The 21,623-nt window shown below is 34.9% G+C and overlaps 2 protein-coding genes across 2 annotated transcripts in view; one reads left to right on the top strand and one right to left on the bottom strand.

Moving 5' to 3' along the window:
- The window catches only part of LOC107193407 (aryl hydrocarbon receptor nuclear translocator-like protein 1), a 51,661-nt gene extending 43,547 nt beyond the window's left edge, over positions 1-8,114 (top strand). The window contains 5 exon segments of the mRNA XM_015582848.1: positions 1,395-1,513; positions 1,585-1,667; positions 2,954-3,114; positions 3,693-3,840; positions 7,930-8,114. Of these exon segments, the coding sequence (XP_015438334.1) occupies positions 1,395-1,513; positions 1,585-1,667; positions 2,954-3,114; positions 3,693-3,840; positions 7,930-8,114 (696 nt within the window).
- Positions 8,115-17,171: 9,057 nt separating this feature from the next.
- Positions 17,172-21,042, bottom strand: LOC107193392 (DNA-directed RNA polymerase I subunit RPA43). The gene is made up of 4 exons (XM_015582832.1): positions 20,655-21,042; positions 20,333-20,475; positions 19,373-19,568; positions 17,172-18,468 (listed from the first exon to the last, which is right to left on the bottom strand). Exons 1-4 carry the CDS (start codon positions 20,843-20,845, stop codon positions 17,172-17,174), a joined length of 1,827 nt encoding a protein of 608 aa, XP_015438318.1. The 5' UTR covers positions 20,846-21,042.
- Positions 21,043-21,623: the final 581 nt, after the last annotated feature.

Consider the following 21,623-nt stretch of genomic DNA (forward strand, 5'->3'; position numbering starts at 1 on the left):
ATTCTGTGAACATTTCTGAAAGTTCGCGCATTAAATTACAATACAGTAGACTCTAACTTTAATGCCACTGAACACATTGCCGCATGACTCACTTCCCCTTTACACGTACTTTCGCTCACACACATTCGCTCTCTCACCATGTTGCGTACGCCGGCGCACCAGCACGATCCAGCTGTTGCGCAGGCGCTGAGGCTGAGGCCATGGCGACAGAACTTAGCATGGAGGGGGCTCTAAACTCATTGCCGTTTTACTCTCCTACAGTCCCGAAAATGGCATTATAGTTAATCTACTATACTTACAAAAATTACCTTCTTCAACAAATTGTAACTTTTTCTCGTTTTTGTAATATCCGATAGGCGTTTATACTAGATCTTTATGAGCTGAATACGAATCTGCAAACTGTTTTTTTTTAGCACGTCTGGATTTTGAAAAAATCAGTTTCGTTTTAAAAAGGAATATTTTCAACTTTGGAGCTGTGTTGTGCTTTTACAGTAACAGTTATTCAGTTTCTCTTGACGTGAACTAATTCTCTGGGCTCTTTCGAACAATACAATTTTTGCTGATATTCTTTAATTTATTTAAAAAACTACGGGTCTAGGACAAATTTTAACCATAGCACGCGATAAAGCAGACCTGTCTTCTGAGGAAGGTGTCAAAGAAAATTGCAAAATCTGTTTTGTTTTAAATAGAGAAGGGAAATAGTTCAGCTAAACACGTGGCGGTAACAGTGGAACTCAATGACAGCGGTCGCCTTACCTGCCACTTATTGTACCTGCCGTCATTGAGTACCAGTTTGCCGCCGCATGTTTTGCTGAACTATTTCGTTTCTCTGTTTAAGACAAAACAGATTTTGCAACTTTTCTTGAAACCTTCCACAGAAGACAGGTCTGCTCTATCGCGTGCTATGGTTAAAATTTGTCCTAGACCCGTAGTTTTTTAAATAAATTGAGGAATATCAGCAAAAATTGTTGCATTTTCGGTATCTTTTTAACTTTGAACATTCTTTAAACATATTTACAAGTCTATAATATAATAAGAATTTATATTATATTGTTCGAAAGAGCCCAGAGAATTAGTTCACGTCAAGAGAAACTGAATAACTATTATTGTAAAAGCACAACACAGCTCCAAAGTTGAAAATGATCAATTTTTTCAAGAACCAGACGTGCTAAAAAAAACGGTTTGCAGACGTGTATTCAGCTCATAAAGATTTATGAGAAACGCGTATTGAAAATTCAAGAATTTTTTCGTGTTGAACAGTGTAATTAATGGAATGTAAATTAAATCGGTACACCTGTTTTAATTTTTATGTTGACCCTTATGTCTTCAATATACTTCTTTAAAGATTTCAATATTCACCAGATCAAATCATTAAATATAATATATTTGTTTAGATATACAAGTTTAGGACAAAAGGTGCTAGCTTCGTGAAGCTTCAATCCGAATGGAAATCTTTCCGGAATCCATGGACCAAAGACATCGAATACCTAATAGCAAAGAATTCTGTAACTTCGTGAGTATCGTCAATACTTTGTTAACAGAAAATTGATAGTAAGAAATGATATGGAATTTATATTTGCGCAGCTATGATTCTCGTTCGACCACAAACAGCGGAAGTAGGTCCGAAGACTCGAGTGTTCAGGCAAACTACGACTATTTCACGCAAAGTAAGTAAATTTTCAATGCAAAATTAACATCTCTGCTGTTTCTCTCCATTAATCAAATTATATGGTTCGACTATTAATTTCCAACAACTTCACATTGTAATTACGATATTTCATTTTATGTTTATGCAGATTTGAATACTTTAGAAATAAGAATCTACATAGAACAAACTTATTCTTTCTATTAAAGATAGTAAAATATTTACATAAAGAAAAGACTTTAGAAAATCGTCCACTATAAATATTTATGTTGATGTACATTCTTTCAGGAATGAAAATCAAGAAGAATCTTATTTCTTCTGTTAAGTATTCTAAAATGTTAAAACAAAGAATAAACTTTATTGAATCGTAGATTATGGATCTTTAGACAAATATTCAGTTGTGAACTTAATCTTTAATTATTGAGCAAACGAAGATTTTTACAATCTATACATATTAACTTTTTCGGTACGGCAACACCAAAGCATAACGTGTTCGTGACTGCCAAGAAGTCGATCCATTACTGTGCCTGCTACGACTGGCATTTACGCTTTTTTCAGCAACCGCATTTGTCACGCCTTCATAATTATCATTTTGTAAAATTTAATAAAAAAAATATTTCTATGTAGACTACATATTTACTAAAAACAAAAGCATCATATAAACAGTATTTCGAAGACGACTTCTAGACCCGTTCTTCGACCACAGGCCACAGCGAGCATTCTATGGATCACTTATACATATACAGGGTGTAACAAAAATGTTGTCCGACCCGAAAATGGGGCACTCAGGGGGTGAATTGGAACAACTTTTTCCTTAGCAACAATGTAATTTGAGGCTTCGTTACCGAGATATTAACGAAAAACCCCAACGAATCAGAGCGCGAGTTTGCCAGCCGAGTTCCCGCGCTAACGGTGGCTACGCGCTGCGACTGGTAGGCAGCGTTACCGCGGGAATTTGGCTAGCAAACTCGCGCTCTGATTGGTCGGGGTTTTTCGTTAATATCTCAGTAACGAAGCCTCAGATTACATTGTTGCTAAGGAAAAACTTGTTCCAATTCACCCCCCGAGTTCCCCATTTCCGGGTCGGACAACATTTTTGTTACACCCTGTACTTGTGCTCCGTACCAAAAAGGTTAAATGTCTCGTTAAATTAAGTAAGAAATATAAATTTCATTTGCCACATTCTACAAATGCATAAATGAAATCCATTTTTTTCATTATTAATAAAGCTTCAGTTTTACTCTGGTTTCGATAAATGTGTAAAATCTCCCGTCTGCGAATATTATTTACAATTTTATCGTTCTTTAGGTAATGGTGGATTAGAAAGATTGATCTCAAGCCACATAGAGGTAAGTAAAATCGGGCGACAAATAGCGGAAGAAGTTCTGGATCTCCAAAGACGCGGTGAAGATTCTTCTTCTGGTAGCAGTCCTGGACCAGGACCAGAAGCTGCTTTGATAAACACCGAGGTAGCTATTTCCGCACTGAAAAATCCCATCCTTTCCGTGTCTGAATTGTTCTTTATAAAAGAGAATTTCCTGCAATAAGCTTAATTTTAATGTTACAATGTTTTTGAATGAAAAAAGTCTGAATATGTGCAGTGTGCAGGGCTGACTTTTGCAGATACCTGTAACTACATAAATTGCTGATGTCTATGAAAATTTTTAAATCATCTTCTTAACCTTAAAATTTTGTAATCAGAGATGTTTATGTCTGTGTAGCTCGCGTAAATGTCTTATTACATACATTATGTTCTATTTCGTTGCAGCTATCACAAGTAGAGAAAATCAACAGTTTAATTATAACAATTTATATTATAAATGTTCGAAGTTTAAACAATAATTTTAATGTCAGTGCCTCACTGAATGATTTCTCTAAGCAAAGAAGAAAACGAAATGTTTGCCAAACGTTGTTAAATTTTCTGTTCCATTCTTTCTCGTTGCAATAGCTGCAAGAACTTAAAATCTGCATCCTAATGCAGATTGTAAACAACAAATTCAGTGTCATGGGATTAGTTTTCACTAACATTGCTTTTTTCTGTGTCAAGTCACAAATCACCACAACGGCGTCGCCCGAGAGAGTCCAGGACGTGGTGCAGGTGACGAGAGGAAACAGCAACAGCAGTAGCAATCCAACCCCAACGTACAACCACATAGCAAGCAACCTCCAGCTGAACAGCATCGCGAACGACCAAGGTCATAGCTATTACTGTCTCTAAGGAGTCGTTTCTTGGTGTGTAGTGCGATCGCCAGATTTACCAAAAAACGATTAGCTCGCTCAAAGAAAACTTGACCAGGGACAGCTTTGTCTGTAAGCTCGACCAAAAACGAGCTACTGGTGTTTTCTCTGGGCGAGGAAGGGCGAAGGAAGTTCGTTCTGATCTCTGGAATAGCTACCATACCATGTACAAACATTCTCTTTTTGATATCAAATGACGGAAGACGGCCAAAGATGGCCATGACCATAATGGATGATGGATTTATTCCCGAAAGGTTCGAACATCTAGCAATCAAGCCCCGTAACACAATTTTCTCGTTTGGTAGAGCACTGTCGTTTTAGATAGTCTTTCAATAGGCTACTGTCCATAAGCATTTTGGCGCTTGATGAATATACATAATTGATATTAACCAATGTTGCTTACATTTACATATATATGTAGAGGAACTGAGATATGTACATATACATATTGTTTCATGGTTTCACAAGTTGTCAGGCGGCTGGAATTCCAGGTTAGTTTCCAAGAAATTATTGTTACGCTTAATTTAAACTAAACCAGAGTAATTAGCGGTTCTTGGGTATTCCTGAATTCATTACGGTAGAACACTTTCTTAAAGATTCCTGAAAAACCACTATTCCGGACGCTTTCGTACTTCTTCTTAACTAACAATCGGTTATGTGGTATTAAATGCAAGGTGTTTTTTTTTAACATCTAGAGAACCACTTTCTAATAACGAAACTTTAAATCCAACGAGGGTAACCTACGAAATGCATCCCAAGCTTTTCGATCACCTGGAACCAGCTGTGAAATGAGTAAGCAACGCCTCTTCCTCGTTTTCGAGAAATAAATTGTTAAAAATGCGATAACTTTCATGGATAATGGTTAACCTTACGACTGCGTTTCTTGTAATTAAAACGGTGTAGCGTAGGTGGTACATAGAATGTCAGGCTATGAATCCTCTCTCGGAGAGGCCATTTTGCTTTTGTTCTTTATTAGGAATTTTGTTTTATTAGGAAAAATTAGGTAATGGAAGAAGATGCTGACATAATACATATTATGTAATATCATTTTAATTTTGTTCGAATATTTCGCATGTTTGCGCATGATAATTAATTTAAAGACATGATAAAGGTAAGTTTTTTCTACGCCACGAACATTTCATGAGTTTTGGTTTCGTAAAATTACATACATTTTGGCATAAATGCTGTATATTTATTCCTTCAATGCTTGAGAAGATTCACCTGTATTCCTAACGATACGTTGTTTCGTTACGAGCGGGACCGGTCGCCTCTGTGAATGCGTGACGCAGTTATTTCTGATCGCGTCGGGTCCCTTGCCATTTTGGAAGTTTCCTCGAGTATATAAAGACGCGCCCTTCGAATGGTTTGAAATAAATTGAATAATTAAAACGAATATAATGTGAACCAGTTTATTTCATAGCCTGTTTCCAGTAAATGCCAATTGACCCATAGATGCAATTTTGTTTTTTGGGGTATGTAGTAACAATTATGAAGCCATCGCAATCGGGTGGGGCAAATATTATTGGTAGACTGCGGATGTTTATGTATTTATAGCATTTATTAACTTGGACAATACAATAAAATAGGCTTTAACAAATTTTAATATTGTTTATATATTATTATTAACGTAGTATAGCTTCCAGTACAGAACTCAACATTCTGCTTCATTTGATTTTTTAGATATTGGTGTCGGAAATTCTGAATATGCATAAACTTCCGCAGTATAATTATGAATTTCAAATCGCTAGCTTTTTAATATTATGATTTTACAAGATTTAGAACACTTTCCCAAATATGAAAGGTATGTAAGTAATGAACAATCACTATTAAAAAAAGATGCTTAAATTATGTTTAATTAGACTTCGCGTTACCTCCAAATATTGTTTAATGAGTTTCAAATGCTGCCATATTTGGGAAAATGTTCTACATCTTGTAAACTCATAATATGAAAAAGCTTGTAAGGTAATTAACATATACATTTATTTCTTAGTGGCTTCACATTTACAAGTCAAACATATTCATGCACTAAACATCGAAATTGTTTAAAACTAACAGTGATCAACAGAAATTCCTTACAATTCCGTGATTAATGTCGAAGAATGCCTAAAAAACATTAAACATTATCACGCACTGATGTGCTGAGGCAGGAGTGTAATGGCCGCGTCCCAAAGAACACAAAAACGTCTTTTGTTCGTCCGGAGGATGTACGTTTCGGACGTTCTGTACATTCGGAGGATGTCCTGAAAAGGTCCATATGTCCCCGTTAGGTCCTCCTTAAGATCCTTAAATATTCTAAGAAGATCCTATTTACAAAGTGGAACGTCCTGAGGACATCCTCTGTCAACATTCTCAGAACGTTTTCTGATTGTGTAAAAGCAACATTCTCTGTACGCTTTGGGAATGTTTAAAGATTTACAAAAACGTTAGGGTAATGTCTTAAAAGACGTGTAAGAAACGTTTTCCAAATGTTTAAAATTACTGTTAGATTTCATTCTGTGCGAGGTGATAGAAGTTAGGTTAGGTTGGTTTGTGTTTAATACATAAAAGATTTACTTTCCTGCGATTTCCACACTTACAATTAGTAGAAAGTAAATCAAGTTAATTCCTGTTAATAAAAAAAAAGTTTAAATTTCCTATAAGGAATTATAATGAAAATGTATGTCTGGGGGTTATGATCTGTGTGTGCATTGTTTTTATTTTTATTTTCAAAGCAAAATACCGATTGTGTGTTGGTTAGAGACAGTTAAAGAAAAAAATATTTTTTCAAATTTTCTGAAGTTTCTGCACAAAACTACTAGTCTAACCACAAACCACTGTCGTTACACTTCTCTATCGATTCTCTAAATAATGATACCTTACTCATGGGGTTTCATTACCTTGCACAGAATGACATTGAGCCAAAATTATTTGTTAGAAAAGAAGGCAATTTACGAGAAACTTTTTTCGTATTAATTTCTTTAATGTTCAACAGAACTTTTTTTATGTAAAAGTGTGGAATTACATGCCACAGGAAATAACATATTTATTGTATTGGTAATTTTGTGAAAACGCATGATATAAGCTGGGAGAAGTGTACTGCATTATGTATACAGCGATGTTACAAAAGCGATAATAGGTAAATAGGCTGGCGTTGAAACACGAATTACAAATGTTGCAAACAAAAAACTGCGACATTAATCATTGCATTCTTCGCAGATATGCATTAGTAACCAAAAATACTTCAGTTGCGTTAAAATCGGTTTTAGATGCAGCAGTGTTGATTATCAATTTTATTAAATCTCGGCCATTGCAATCGCGTGTTTTTAAAGTCTTATGCGAATCCAATATTAAACCCAATTTTGGACTTGGAATATTAAACCAAAACTGTGATTCGAGAAGCAACATTTCTTCGCATTAATCTTGTATTACTTTTTTATTCATTTTCTATTCATATTCTATTAATTTTTTTCATAATTACAAATTTATATCAATTAAACACAGAATTGTTTTACATTTTAATGTTACACTTATTATATACGTTTCTTTATATGAATAAGTTCTTCCTTTAAAACAGGTTTTATTTCCTTTAATATATTATAAAAGTAACGGGGTTGTCCATAAAATATAAGTGTGGATTCTGCGACTTTTGAAAAATCGTATGAATGTTCCGCGACAAAATAAGTTTGGGAATCATAGGTCTACCACCTACGCTACGCCATTTTATTTACACGGGATCCAGTCGTGGGATTGACGTTCATCGATCTCAAAGATATATTCACGTACATTAGGCCCAATAATTTAACTCGCCTTTATCTTTGCTGTTATTGGAATACGTATTTATATTGCTCAACACGCTTGACTGCATCTGGACACATTCGTCAGCCGTTGCAATTCACCTCTTATTGAGAAACTGTAAGTGTCTGTATAATCATACGCTTACATTCGCTGTAAATCACATCTTTTCAAGAACCATAAGTGTCTGAATATACTCATGGACAGTAGCGAAGCTACATCACAATAGAACATTGACGACTGTCGCGCATAACATAACATCCACCTCGTTGTAGGAACCTCACCGGATGAAGACATGATGGAGATAATTGGTGGCCCGACCATCAATGAATCGCCGAATCCTGTGTCGTCCGATGGTAACGACGAGGCAGCGATGGCAGTGATAATGAGCCTCCTGGAGGCAGACGCAGGCTTGGGTGGTCCCGTGGACTTTTCCGGTTTGCCCTGGCCGCTTCCATAGTACATTACCATCTCGGCGTGAACCATGAACTTCTGACCCTGAAGTGTACCTCACGTCCTACATGGGGAACTAGAGTCGTGTACATAAACAGTATCGAGCTAGGGCTAATTGATAGACTGTCGTTTTTCAGTGTTTGATCACTCAACCGCCTGTTTTGATCATTCACGTTCTGTGAACACTTTTGTGAGCGTTTCGATTCTCATCGGTTGTGCGCTTGGTGCTGAGATGGTGCTATGCAGAGGACAGTTTTGCTGTCTTTTTAAAGACCTATAGTTTCTGTGACAAACGATATTAAGCAGAAATAGTTCAAATGAACGTCTCGCCGAAGATGACTCATCTGTAGACAGTCTTCGGAATCAAACGTATTTTTTATCTAGCGATCACTAAAGGTTTACTGGTCCACATAAAATTTGCCTGCTCTTGATTTTATGTGATTTTCCTGTATTTTGAATTCTCGTTCAAGACCTCCGCATGATAACAGCGGATCGCCTACCTCAATTTCTACTTCATTGTAATCTATCTACTCCAGCTTAGTTTCGTTTGCGGTAAAAATAATACGTATAGTGGACTGATTGAAGCCTGACCCTCATAAATATGTATGTATCTCGGAAATCATTGATATTGAAGATGGCAATTTCAGACAGTGTCAACGGCAGAAGTGATTCTTATGCAGATTTAAATGTAAACGCTAATTACTGTGATACATTGTTTCCACTTGTTACGCTTGGCGTTAGAGCCACTCTTTTAATTTAGATCATTTCTTTTTTCAAGACATACTACCGCTCAAAGGGTAGATATTATTTACTATACTTTCTGCACGAATAAAATATAGTGTAATCTAGCATTTTATGTTTCTAGTAATACCATTTATCTGTAATTGTATAATCTATTACAAATAATACTTTACTATTTTTTATTGGAATGAGAATATTTAAAGCATATTGACAAAAGCTGGACGACCATTAGAATGCTTTTGAATGACGTAGTTGTAAAAAAGTGCGTAAAAGTATACATATACACATTGTCCTTGTATTTTACTCAATTCCAATTGATTTATCTCAGTTCCATACAATTCTGGCTAATAAAATACTAAAGACTACAACACTGAAAAAAGTCTTTTAATAAACATTCTGCTTTTTATTCAAAATCACACAACATTATTGACACTTAATTTACTAGCACTGACCCGACAGAATATAATAGCAATAGCATATCTTACTTGTGGAGGAGGGGAGATCACATAACCATTCATATTTTTTCCGTTAAAAAACTCAACTTCACTTCCTGTGCAATATGTGATCCCAAACTTTCAAGCGTTAATGTGTACATTCATGTGGTATTATATCTGTTTCCTTTCGTTTCATTAATTTTACTTTTCCGCGGATTTAAAAACAATGTATACTGTTTATGCAGGTTTGGAAGCAATGTATGATTAACGAAAATTGGTACGAAATAGAATTTCGTTTAAAAACGTGTAGAGTCAAACACTTCGATGAACTTGATTACGAAAATATTCTTTTTGAATTAAGGGGAAGTTTGGATGAAAATTAGCAAGTGATACTGAAGTATTGTTTGTGTCACATAATATGGACACTATTATGTTATCATCATCATCATCATTATTATTACTAGTATTATTACATGCTTAATGCCATTAAAAAATGGTCGATTATCTCCTATTTGTAACTTTTATCTATATTTCTAATTCGAAATGAAAGCCAACGAATACAACAATTGAAAATGTAGCGTAACAGTATCTTTATTCGGCGAATAAATTCTCGTAGAATACATTTATTTATTCAATATTCTTTTTGCGTCTTTTTTATGAAATATATGTGTAAGCATATTACACCTGTATCAATTGGGTCAATAAATGATAAATAAATATCATTTTAAACAGCATATTTGTATAGTATTCCATGTTTTTTTGTATATGGAATACCCGGATATGTGCGGCCATTTTTACAAATTGTTTCTTCGGAATACCATTTCAAGTAATTTCATTGATTAAAAAAAAAATAAGCGCTATAGCAAGTACGAAATAAAAAGGTTTATCATTACACATATTACTATATACTCAGATGGCACATGACACTCAATGACGCCTTGAAGACGGCTTAAAGGCGCCTTAGACCTAAAATAGCTGTAAAATGGGCATCTTGAAGGCGTCATGTGCTATCTAGATATTGTTTCATTCTCAAATCTCTTTCGCTCGCGCTGTTCTTTTTCTATGTTTTGTGAGAAGCGAAATCTCGCCTGGAGCCGTGCTCCATCGTTCTCCTGATGGGCAGAATTGAAATGGGGGACAAGTGGCAACAGCGTAACAAAACTCTCGATACGTTCCGGTAACAATACCTTCGCGTAACAAAATACTCAAACCCAACGTAATGGGAAGAGAAACAAAATTTATTTGTGGTACTGCCGTTACATGTCGCATCGTCAAGCTGTCCCAGTCAGTCCCAGTTACCGATTATGTGTTTTCGCTAAAGCCCGTTTGTTTACATCGGCACTACGATCGATTCGGAGTTGACCTCGAAGGAGTCTGCGCCCTTAACATTGCGTGTAAATATTGTATCTCATAGAATTCATGATACGACGCTAGGCGTACCTAATTATATATATAAATTATAAGGACCCACGTTCGACACAATGTTTCTCACGCCGCGGATGGCACATTTCGCGAAAATGCTTGAAAAACTTTTAAAAATTTAGAAATTTAGAAATTGACTAATTTCTTCACTTTCATATCGTAATAAAAGGTGCAAAAGATCTGAGAAAATGTATTGTCATAACATTTTAATCGTCATTGTAAGAGTGTATTGACAAGTCATTTTGACTTGCTTGGTAATTCTAGTGTTAAGATGATATCGACTACCGGACAACATGACCTTATTGTCAAACCTAGCGAATAGAACACGATCGATACCATCAGCATACGCTGTGATGAATTGTTTAATGACAAGATGCTAGTATATTAGGGTATTTTGTGATAACGAGGGCAATGCCGAGTACAATAGGATCCTGTCAGCCTTAGAAATGAACTTGTGATTCGTCGGTTAAAAATTTACAAAGTGACTATAGGAAACACTCATCAACTAATCTTTGAACTGACGCCTGCAGTAATCACTCCATGTAATCATACATGGTTTAAAACAATGAAAGAGAGAGGGAGTTGCTAAAAGATTATTCATTAGAAATCTATGGCACGTGACCTTTGGATTGATTCATAGCTTATGCATTCGTGGAATAGATAAAAGGGAATTGTTAAATTAGTACAAAAAAAGAAAAGAACCTGTTCCTGACTTCAGGGATCCATACAATTGCACTGCAATATTTGCTCCATGAATTGTTCCCGAAAAACCTTTATTCTTCTGATTCTTAAAAACAATATAAAGTGGTGTCTAAACTTTTGATTCCTAACATTCTCACAGTTCCTTTGGTAGAAGATGCAAAACTCTGAATTTCTAAGTTCATTTCTAAGGATGACTTGATCAGCAATTAATAAATGTAGTGTGTATGGAACGTCAAGATAAATCGGACACAGTCAAAATACTTTCAGAATTCAATGTGATGCAGAAATTATTTAGTACTGATCAATTGGGCAAATTGAACTGTCTCAGTTAAAGAAATCTTACCTTCAATTTTTATTTAAGTAGTACTCATGTTCTCCAGTATTTTCATTAACCTATTTTCTGCTAAAAAATATTAACGGTAGAATATGGCATACCAACTTAATACTTCGTTTATATAAAAATTGTTCAGAAAAATCGGTCCAGAAATGATCATTGAAGACTTATTGCTTCAGTACAATGAATTAAAATATGGCCTATTGTTTTTCTATTATTATTTTATTCTTTATCTCAGGTTTCTGTAGACATTGTATGTACTCACAAAAGAATGAGCAGGAAAAGTAAGTGTTTGTAAGTATTTAGTTAATTTGGCCAATTGACATTTGATAAACATAACATTCACGCATTGTTAATGTCTAGAAATATTTTACTGTCTTCAGCTTTGCACTTTTTCGCCATAAGCATTCAGCTCAAAATTGGCCAATGAGACTTAACATTGTATCTTCTCAGCCATACGTTTTTAAGGAAAAATAATCAAGGCAAAATTGATCACTAATTGATGGCTACCGCTGGGGAAATCTTTACTTTTGAACGTAGTTTTGCTCTCAAACAAATCACATCTCAGATTTCTACTTTGCAAAAATCTACTTTCCGGCTGTTTGGTTTGACTGTTTCTCTTCTTACATTTTCATACATAAAGTGTTACTCTTTCTAAAAGAAACAGTAACTTTATATATGTTACAGACATTGTGTATGATGCAGATATATGTATATAAATATAAATTACCACAGTACAAATGATACTTTAAAAGAACTATATAATTATACATATGTATAAGTACTATTTGTAGAAAAAATTCTTGAAAGCTGCGATTTTTATATTTCATGAAAATTATTGCCGTTACAAAAATACGTCGATGTACCGAAGTGAAAGAATTGTGGACGTTGAATGTTACCATTTCTTTACCTTGTGTAATGAAAAAATATGCTACGCATTGTAAAACTATTTATTTGCCGCCCTTTTTACCTGGTTACTGTAGCTGTTTTATTGAGATAAAAGTTATAAGGGTAACTGCTTTTCAGAGTAAAGATTACCAAATTGCCAAAAAGTAAAAATGTCATTTTTTAAAAGGTTGAATATGCTCATAAAACACTGTATACCAACGAGCAAACTCGGCTTGCTGTAGGGGACAAAAGCAATGTAGGGGTTAGGGCATCCTATTGTGGCCCGGGCCTAAAAAAGTTGATCGGGTTGGAAAACCGGGGGAAACAATCGCCCCGGGTAATGCCCACGGCAGTCCCCCTGCTAACGTGGAGGGGGCTGTGTGATAGCTACCGGCGCTTTGAGCCACAGCTGGGCCTTGAGGGGGAAATCGCACTTCCCCTCTCCCGGGAGAAACGTACTACTACTACTACTACTAGGGCATCCTATCGCTTGATAAATTTATTTCAAATACTGAAATAAATGTTAAACAGAAATGTTAATTCCGCATAATTTTCAATAACTCCGAGACCAAGTGGTAGGAGGTCTTTCCCTTACATCACTTTTCCCCTAGCGGAAGTCGAGCTTGTTCGCGAGGGTACATGTGAAAAATCAATGCAAATACCTTTCAAAATATAAATATCGATTATGTTGAACTTTTATAACTATTTCACTGTTTAATAATTACATTTAATATTTAGCAATTACTAGAATGTTATTATTAAAAGAACATATTTAGTTTATGATACAAGAGATTTTGTGAAATACAATAAAGTGCACATCATGTTATACTTGTGTAGGTGTATATAAACATCAATATTTTCATGTAAAAAATCATGTATAAGTGTTTGGTAAGGTAGTTTGTATTTGAAAATTAAACTTGGACCTGTCCAAAATTTTTATTCAATTTTCGTATCTTTACCAATAAATTCACAGGATAGGCAATCATTGTAATGTAAAGTGGTAAATTTGTATGTATCAATAAACATGTTTTTATATTTCTTAACATCAACCATTAACTACTCCCACACATATATTTTGAAATCTTGTATGCTCATTAAAGCAATGTTTTTTTTGTTTAATAATTTCAGCATTATATGAAATTTTACAGTTTAAATTCTACATGACAGTATGAATGTGCAAAATTGTCAGATTTGCTTTTATGTAAATTATGGTATAATAATGTATCCTGATAACCAGTTGTGTACAAGTTTCGAGCAAATTGCCAGCAATAAATGACAAAAGTTGTCTAAAAAACCATAGCCATCTGTATCCGCATTTGACTTGGATTTTGCAGCCAACGCCAGCTAACAAAATGGTAAAGCAAATTGGCAGAAAGTCTTGCAACATGACCTATATCATATTGAGGGCAAAACTGAAACAGGGTTTGCACAAGCCAATTTGCTGCATATGTGTTGGAAATACGCAATTTCGTGTGACATGCGTAGGACCTTTGTGTACGCGAGCATAGCGAGCGGATCGAACGCCTGCACGGTGGTATACATATAATAAGCTTGGTTAGCCCGGCACATGTTCGCAGTAGAACAACATATGCGTATTGTTCACATCCTTTGTTTTTGGCTAAGCCACGTGTTTTTGGCAATTGTTGCAATATCTTTGAGTTTCCTTACTGTAGATATGTTTTACGAAAGCGTGTTATTATTGAATTAAGATTATACGTTCTACGAAACGCAGTACGTTTCGACTACATTATTCCAACCGGCTTCTCAATCCACTGCTTTCCACCAAACCTTTCATCAATATGTTACTGTCAATTCAATGCATATGTTGTCAATGTACGCGCAAGTTGTTTATAGCATATTCTAGCCATGACTTTATAACAGGTATTCGACAAAAATTGTTTTTGCAGATGTTGAGATAGGTTTGTTGAAACATTAGACCTGGTAAAAAAAATGGCGCCAACCTATTTAACAAACATTACACTATAGGTGAAGTGATATATTTTATTTTTATTATGTTCCAAGATACAGTTTTGTTTCTTCCTCACTCTTGAGTTCTCTTCTGTGTATTACGTAAGAACTTTTGTTAAGACCATTAAGATTAACTTACTTTAATAAATCTATACTTTTATTTTGCAGGTCTATATTATTATTGCAAAAACATCCACAAACCAACAGCAGATTTGGCTGACTAGGTATGTTCAATGCATACAATCCATAGCCTATCAATTATTTAACTTTTAACAAAAAGTTATTCGATAACAAATCCTTCCGAAGTTCGGCTCTCGTCAAAATACAATTAGTTAACAATTGATTTGGTTACGGCGCCTCCATTAGATGGTATAAGCGATACACTACAGTTCGAGGAACCCCGAGAAAATACACCCATCCGCTACTCGCCTCTCACAGAAGCTGGGAGGCCGTTCAATGTTTGTTCGCTACGACTTTTTTTGCGATCAAACTACAGAATCACTCTAGATGGAAATGGATGGCTTACCGTTACAAGATCTCGTTCGCTCCGCTCGTACCCTGAGTCGCTATTCCCTGACACTACGCTTCCACACACGCTACTTTACTTGAGCTCGCTCGCAACCGAATGATTTGTCATGGATTTCGGCAATCAGTTGTAACGTTCAGTGGTACCCCCTTCCCCCTTCTGCTGTTTCGTTCGCCGCGTGCTCCGCTGCGAATCTCCCCTAGAGTATCCGCCGGCTTCAAGAATGCCGCCTTTCCGTAGAGTCCTCGGGCCCCCAGGGCTTCCCCGCCAATATATCCGGCTCCCCTGGAGCTAAGTCTGGAGTACGGCTTTCGGTCCCCCTGAACGCACCTGTGGTCTCCTGTTCGGGGTGTCTACCGCTGCTACTTCCGTGAGTCTTGCACAGAGGGAGGCGCCGGGTCACTGCTATTGTGGTCGTATGCGGTGGTACGGATGTTCGCCGACTCCACAGTCGGCGTAGATAGACGTTATGTTGTTTACGTTTGCGGTTCACTGGGACCCGCCATATTGAATCACAACACGTTGAGCAAAGATAGCGTAGTTTATTTCCGCTACAAAACATGGCGACCGCTCACTGAACATGTTGAGAAGTTCGCAAATGAGCGGTACCGTTCAGCGTAAAATCTAGTGAAATCACGCAACAGTTGTGCAACGATTGAGACGGCTGAACGCAGCCATTGTTGCCCCGGTTTCGCTAGCAAGGAATGGAATACTGAAATGGTTCGGGGGCTTCTGACGCCCCCGAAGCATGGGACAGAAAATTCCATTGCATGTTAGGTTTATTCTTATACCTCGTCTGCGGCAAAACCTAAGTCAAATGCGGAAACAGATGACTATAGTGTTTTAGGCAACTTTTGTCATTTATTGCTTGCAATTTACTTGAAACTTGTACACAACTGGTTATCAGGGTAAATGGGCAAAGACCGTGGACATTAAATGTTAGGTGTGGCATTTTAAATAACACAATTATTGGACCTTATTTTATTGACAGGACACTAAATAGACAAAAATATACAAGATTTTTATGGGATGATATACATAAATTAATAAAAGATGTATCATTAAGTATTCGTGAAACTATGTGGTACCAACATGATGGTTGCCCTGTTCATTATTCACGGGCAGCTACTCAAGTACTCAATAAATTGGATGTAATGGGTGTACTTTGGATGGCACGTTCACCAGACCTAACATCATCAGATTTATTTCTTTGAGAAACCTAAGCAGATGTTTGCTGATAGCAACCTACCACTTCGGAAGGCATGAAGAATCACATAATTACAGCTTGTCCTATCACGTCAGAAGTAATTGAATTCCTGATAACTTATAGTTTAGATAGTGCAGCACCGTCGATGAACATCACTTTAAACATTTGTAATATAGAAAGTAATTTCACATACCATCCTAACATTGTATCACAATTTCATTATTTCTGCAATGTTCAAAAAGTTATGATTTCGAAAAAAGTTTATGATTTCCGACAAAAAAGGCTGGTGACCTTAAAAAAAATTCCAATCACCAAAAAATATATTTAACGACACTCCTTCGTTAAAACCGCCCAAATTGCGTTTAAAGCGTTTCTGAAATCGTTAAAAATGAAGGAAATATTTAGGTGTTTAGTCTATATTGAGACATCCTCTATACCAAAGCTGCATAATATACATAATATTACATACAAGTTCAATGTTCACATAGTAAAATAGAAAGTGTGTATACGTGAGTAGTTACACAGAATTCTGTACTATATACATCTACAGCACACTTTATACTGGGTGATTCTCTCACTAGAAGTCCCAAAGAGAGTAGCCGCTAACATCGACGTTGTAATCTGCCGATCGGTCAAGGCCGTGTCATGAAAGGCTCTGTGTCATCGACGACTGCCACCACGGTACTTATCTTTAAAATGAAAACAATGCGGTAACTATTCTCGTTGGTGCCTCTAGCGAGAGAATCAACCTGTACTTTTAATATTTGTGCTTGTGCAACCGCAAGTTCTTTTGTTTAAAAGAGTAACTTAACCACAATTCATATTGCATAAAATACACTGCCCTAGCTATCACTACAGTCTTCAATTTTAACTTTGACTCTGCTGAAATCACATTCTGATCCATTTACTTGTTTATTTGGAGAATATTTACTATTCTTCTGTTTAACATTCTGATTGCACGTATCAATCGGATCTTCGTCAGACGCACTGTCCGTTATAAATTCTTTCTTTTTTATTTTTATATTATGTAAAGAAGCTTCCACATCATCGTTTTGAAGATTTCCTATCGTGTCGTCATAAGAATCGTTAGATTTCTCTATTTTCATTACAATGTCCTCGAACCCATCCATTATAATCTCGCTTGCATCTGAAAGCTTCTTTGAATGCTTTTTTCGTTTCTTCTTAAACATATTATCTTCATCATTTTCCATATAATTAGAATTACAGGTGAAAGGATTTAATTCAGAAATTTTCTTTGATGCTTTTTCAGTAATTTCAAAACTATCAGTCCTTATATTCTGAACTGGAGATTCAGAGTCCTTTCTTGAACACTTCCCAAAAGACTTTTCAACATTTCCATTCGTATCACTTATAGGAAGAACCAGTTTCGTAGAATGTTTATGTTTTTTGTGTTTCTTCTTTTCGGGAGACCTTTCGTAATTTACTTCACTGATATATTGGTCATTCAATGGTTCCATTTTAATGTTAATGAGTGTCTCATTGCTGTCTACATCTGTCGTTTTCAGTCTCTTCGAAATATTCTTACTCTTTACATGTTTATCTTCCGCTAAATCTACTGAACTGTCAGTTTCATCCAATTGCTTTCGTTTTGAAAAGCTTTTCTTCCACTTCCTTTCAATTTCTGAAACATCTCCATCTTCTAACTTAATATTCTTGATTTCATCTTGGGATTTGACAACAGACAACTTTTTTGAAATTCTCTTGTGAGACTTTAGATCACTAAATTCCTCCACACTACTCTCTGAACTATGATCTCTAAGCTTCTTCTGTATATTCTTCTTCGAAGAAGTAGATTTCTCTGGTTTATATTCTTGCATGATTTCCTCTTTAATCATGTTAGGTATAGTTTTGTTAATCTGCTTAACCTTCTTGTCTTCGTTAAATTTAGTCACTTCTTCTCGCTCAAATGTCTTTTTTGTTTTCCTCTGTGTAGGAGTTTCTTTCTTTATTTGAAATGTATCTTCGTCAGAACTGTTTTCAGAATCAATTGCAAGGAATGTATGTTTTTTCCTCTTCTTACTTTTACTTTCTATTCTATTTATTACACATTCTTTGTTATTCTGATTCGATATTCTGTTCAATTTTTGCTCACTGAGTCTGCAACCTTCTAGATAATTGCTGAAAAGATAACCAGACTTGGGTGAATTATTACAATAAATTAGAAGATTAAGTTCAATCATAAATAACTTCCACTTCTTTTTATTTAAAATATTTAATCTATATTTCAGAATTACTGATACTGTAGAATTTATAAATATAATTTTAATATTTGTTACTATTGTTATAATGTATCCATGTTTAAAAGCATTCCGTAACTACACCACAATGATACTTTTTATCTCCTAGGAGGACTTTAAAATAGGAGTAGTTTTACATTATTTATATTAACTATAATTCTACTTATTATATTTTCTTAAATTTAAATCAACTAAAATTTCTGCAATGAAGCCAAATTATATTCCACTTGCTTGTATCTTTTTTTATTATAATTACAACTAACTGAATATCCATATACTTATTTAATCACATTTTCCATCTATATAAATCTCTTAGCAACTGCTATAGAATTTATAGATTTCCTTTCTATTGTTTCTCGATTATAATTTAATTATTCCTCAGAAGTTATTTGTGATTCGACCCAAAAAAAGTATAGCAGGATAAGGGGGTCCAAAGTGCCCTTAGACCGATTTGGACTTGTGATATACCATTCGATGGCCTGTCAAGAATAATCGCAAAAAAATCTGCAACACGCGCCCCGATAAATACTATCTATCAGATTTTTTACAGAATTTTTGCACGTCATTAAACAGGGAAAATAAAGGAAAACCGATAATCCGAATTTTTCATATTACTACCCTCGTAGTCGAGATAGAGGATTGAAACTTGGCACGAGCTGTTTTTTCTTGACAAGCTATAGAATGGTATATTACATGTCTAAATCAGGCTAGAGGTACTTTTGACCACCATATCCTGCTATACCCTTTAAGAACTAACAAAATATAAGTAGTAGTTTATTACTTACTCTGGATTCAAAGTGCCACGAATGAATGGTAATTTACTGTTGGAATCGAAAAGCGTTACTACAAATTTTACTTCCTGGCCTATTTCAAGACTTTCACCTAACCAATTGTCTTTGTCATCTGGCTTTGGAATAGATACATTAAATGTTTTGTGTACAAGGACTCCAATGTAGTCTAAACCTTTCTTATTGATGGTTCCTGTGTATTATTATTATTACTATTATTATTATTATTATTATTATTATTATTATTATTACTATGATTATCATTATCATCATCATCATCATCTTAATCAGATAGACATAAGTACATAAGTAGTAATTACTCACTAAAGTCTCAGAAACTGAATTAATTGACCTTACTTTTTGTAAATTATAAAACTTCAGTCTTATGGCATGAATATTAATTGCAACCCATTTTTTACATACTTATTATCAAGTGTTTGATGCACTGCAATATAAAATGCGTATCTTAAATAATGTACTATAAAATTTTCTATTTTCAGTTATGATGTATTTTGTTTATAAAGAATTTTATTGAAGACTTTTAGCATTGTTTGATTAGTTCAGATTCTGAGTATCAATCATTGAGTTTATAGGGTCTGATGATGAAGTGAATCCGATATTTAATGGGAACAAAATATAATACAGAGCAGAAACATAACAGAATAAAGCTTGTCTTTTGGACGTCTAACATGAAGAAATGAAGAAAAGGACGAATAAACAAATAGATGCAAATGAGGCTATAAAAATATAAAGGGATGCTAAATAAAAATATTTGGTTGATATGACAATAAAGATACAGACTTCAATGTTTCACATTTAGTTACAAAAAAGTTACAAAAGCAAAACATAATCACATTCCTGAAGTTAAACAAGAATTTTAAACATAAGCAAGATGATAGAGTAAATCTATTTTCATTAATAGCAAATCCCATATTTTAAGATGATATAATAGTTTACCTTTCAATAAACAGCCTACTTCTGGTCTAAATACATAAAATTCTGCTTCTATATCAACATGAATGAAACAAGTATCATAAAATATTTCTCCCAGTGGTGTCAATAATTTGGGATTCTTGTAAGCCAACAAAAATCCTTTCAATCTATAAAAAAAACAAATCTTAAGAGTACGAGGATGAATATTACTATCGTTTTTATAATTTGTTATCTGACGAATTGAAGTATGTAAACATAACCATGACACATTTAAAAGAAAGAAAATAAGATGAAAATTAAGAGTAAGAGATCATTTTTTAGTAATTAATATAGATTGTATACGTACTCAGTGTCATAAGAATTTAAATTAGAACTTAATATTTCGTTTAATGCGGCGTTTAGATTTGTTAAATGGAAAGGATGCAAGCCGAAGTGTTTCTTAAATTTCTCGAAAAAGACACGGGAGTCTTCGTCTTCGAGTAAACCAGTCAGTTCCAACGTGGACCAGGTAATTCCAGTGTATGTTTTAAATTTCATTTCGATTGGTTAAATAAATGTAACTCTAGCGCGTGGATCGCACACAAAGCAAATCGAAGTGTAAGGCGTTTTGCCGGCAGTGAAGTGCAGTCTTGGAGTCCCGAATCCGCCATGAGCGGTGTTGCCACGTTGTTCAGCACGGCTAGTACTAGAGTCGGCTGTGACATTAGTCGAATAAATTCAGGCTTATGTCGGGTATTAAGTTATATCTGTATTGTTTTTATTATTATCGTCAGTAGACTGCAGATTATTTTATACACTCGAAGTTCACATAATTGTTCAAAAGCACAATAAAATAAATAGTTTGATAGAGTTTAATAAAGTTTTATTTTACATCGATAAAATCTCTACTACTATAGAAGAAATAAATTTAAGTTTTATATATATTTTAACGAATTAACCTATAAACAGTATGAGATTATATGAAAACATCCGCAATTTAGTTGACAGTTTAACTGCAATAATGCTACAATGACTGAACCATGAACATAAACTAGAAGTAAATTACAGCGATGATGAATATGTCCAGGCTCGAGTTAAGATTTTTTGTGGCCCACGGCTATCAAACCTTCCAGGGTCATCTTGGATGCGAAGCGGGGAAGGGGGGTTAAATATGTAATCTTAAAAAATTGAAATTTATCCTAAATAAAATTAAATAACTTTTAATCATAACGAACAATGCTTCGTTATATTCTAACAGCTTTCATCTGATTTGTTTCTACAAAATTTATTTAACAATTACTTTTTGACATAAATGGAATGCTTAGATCGCACCCCC

Source organism: Dufourea novaeangliae, unplaced genomic scaffold, assembly GCF_001272555.1.
Source record: "Dufourea novaeangliae isolate 0120121106 unplaced genomic scaffold, ASM127255v1 scaffold22, whole genome shotgun sequence".
NCBI lineage: Eukaryota > Metazoa > Arthropoda > Insecta > Hymenoptera > Halictidae > Dufourea > Dufourea novaeangliae.

Bases quoted from the DNA above. Each gene is read 5' to 3' on its own strand.
- LOC107193392 (XM_015582832.1), bottom strand. From the start codon at position 20,845: ATGAAATTTAAAACATACACTGGAATTACCTGGTCCACGTTGGAACTG. The intron at 19,569-20,332 runs GTAAACTATTAT...AATAATACACAG, and splicing joins AGTAGGCTGTTTATTGAAAG to GAACCATCAATAAGAAAGGT. The intron at 18,469-19,372 runs GTAAGTAATAAA...TTATCTTTTCAG, and splicing joins CGTGGCACTTTGAATCCAGA to CAATTATCTAGAAGGTTGCA.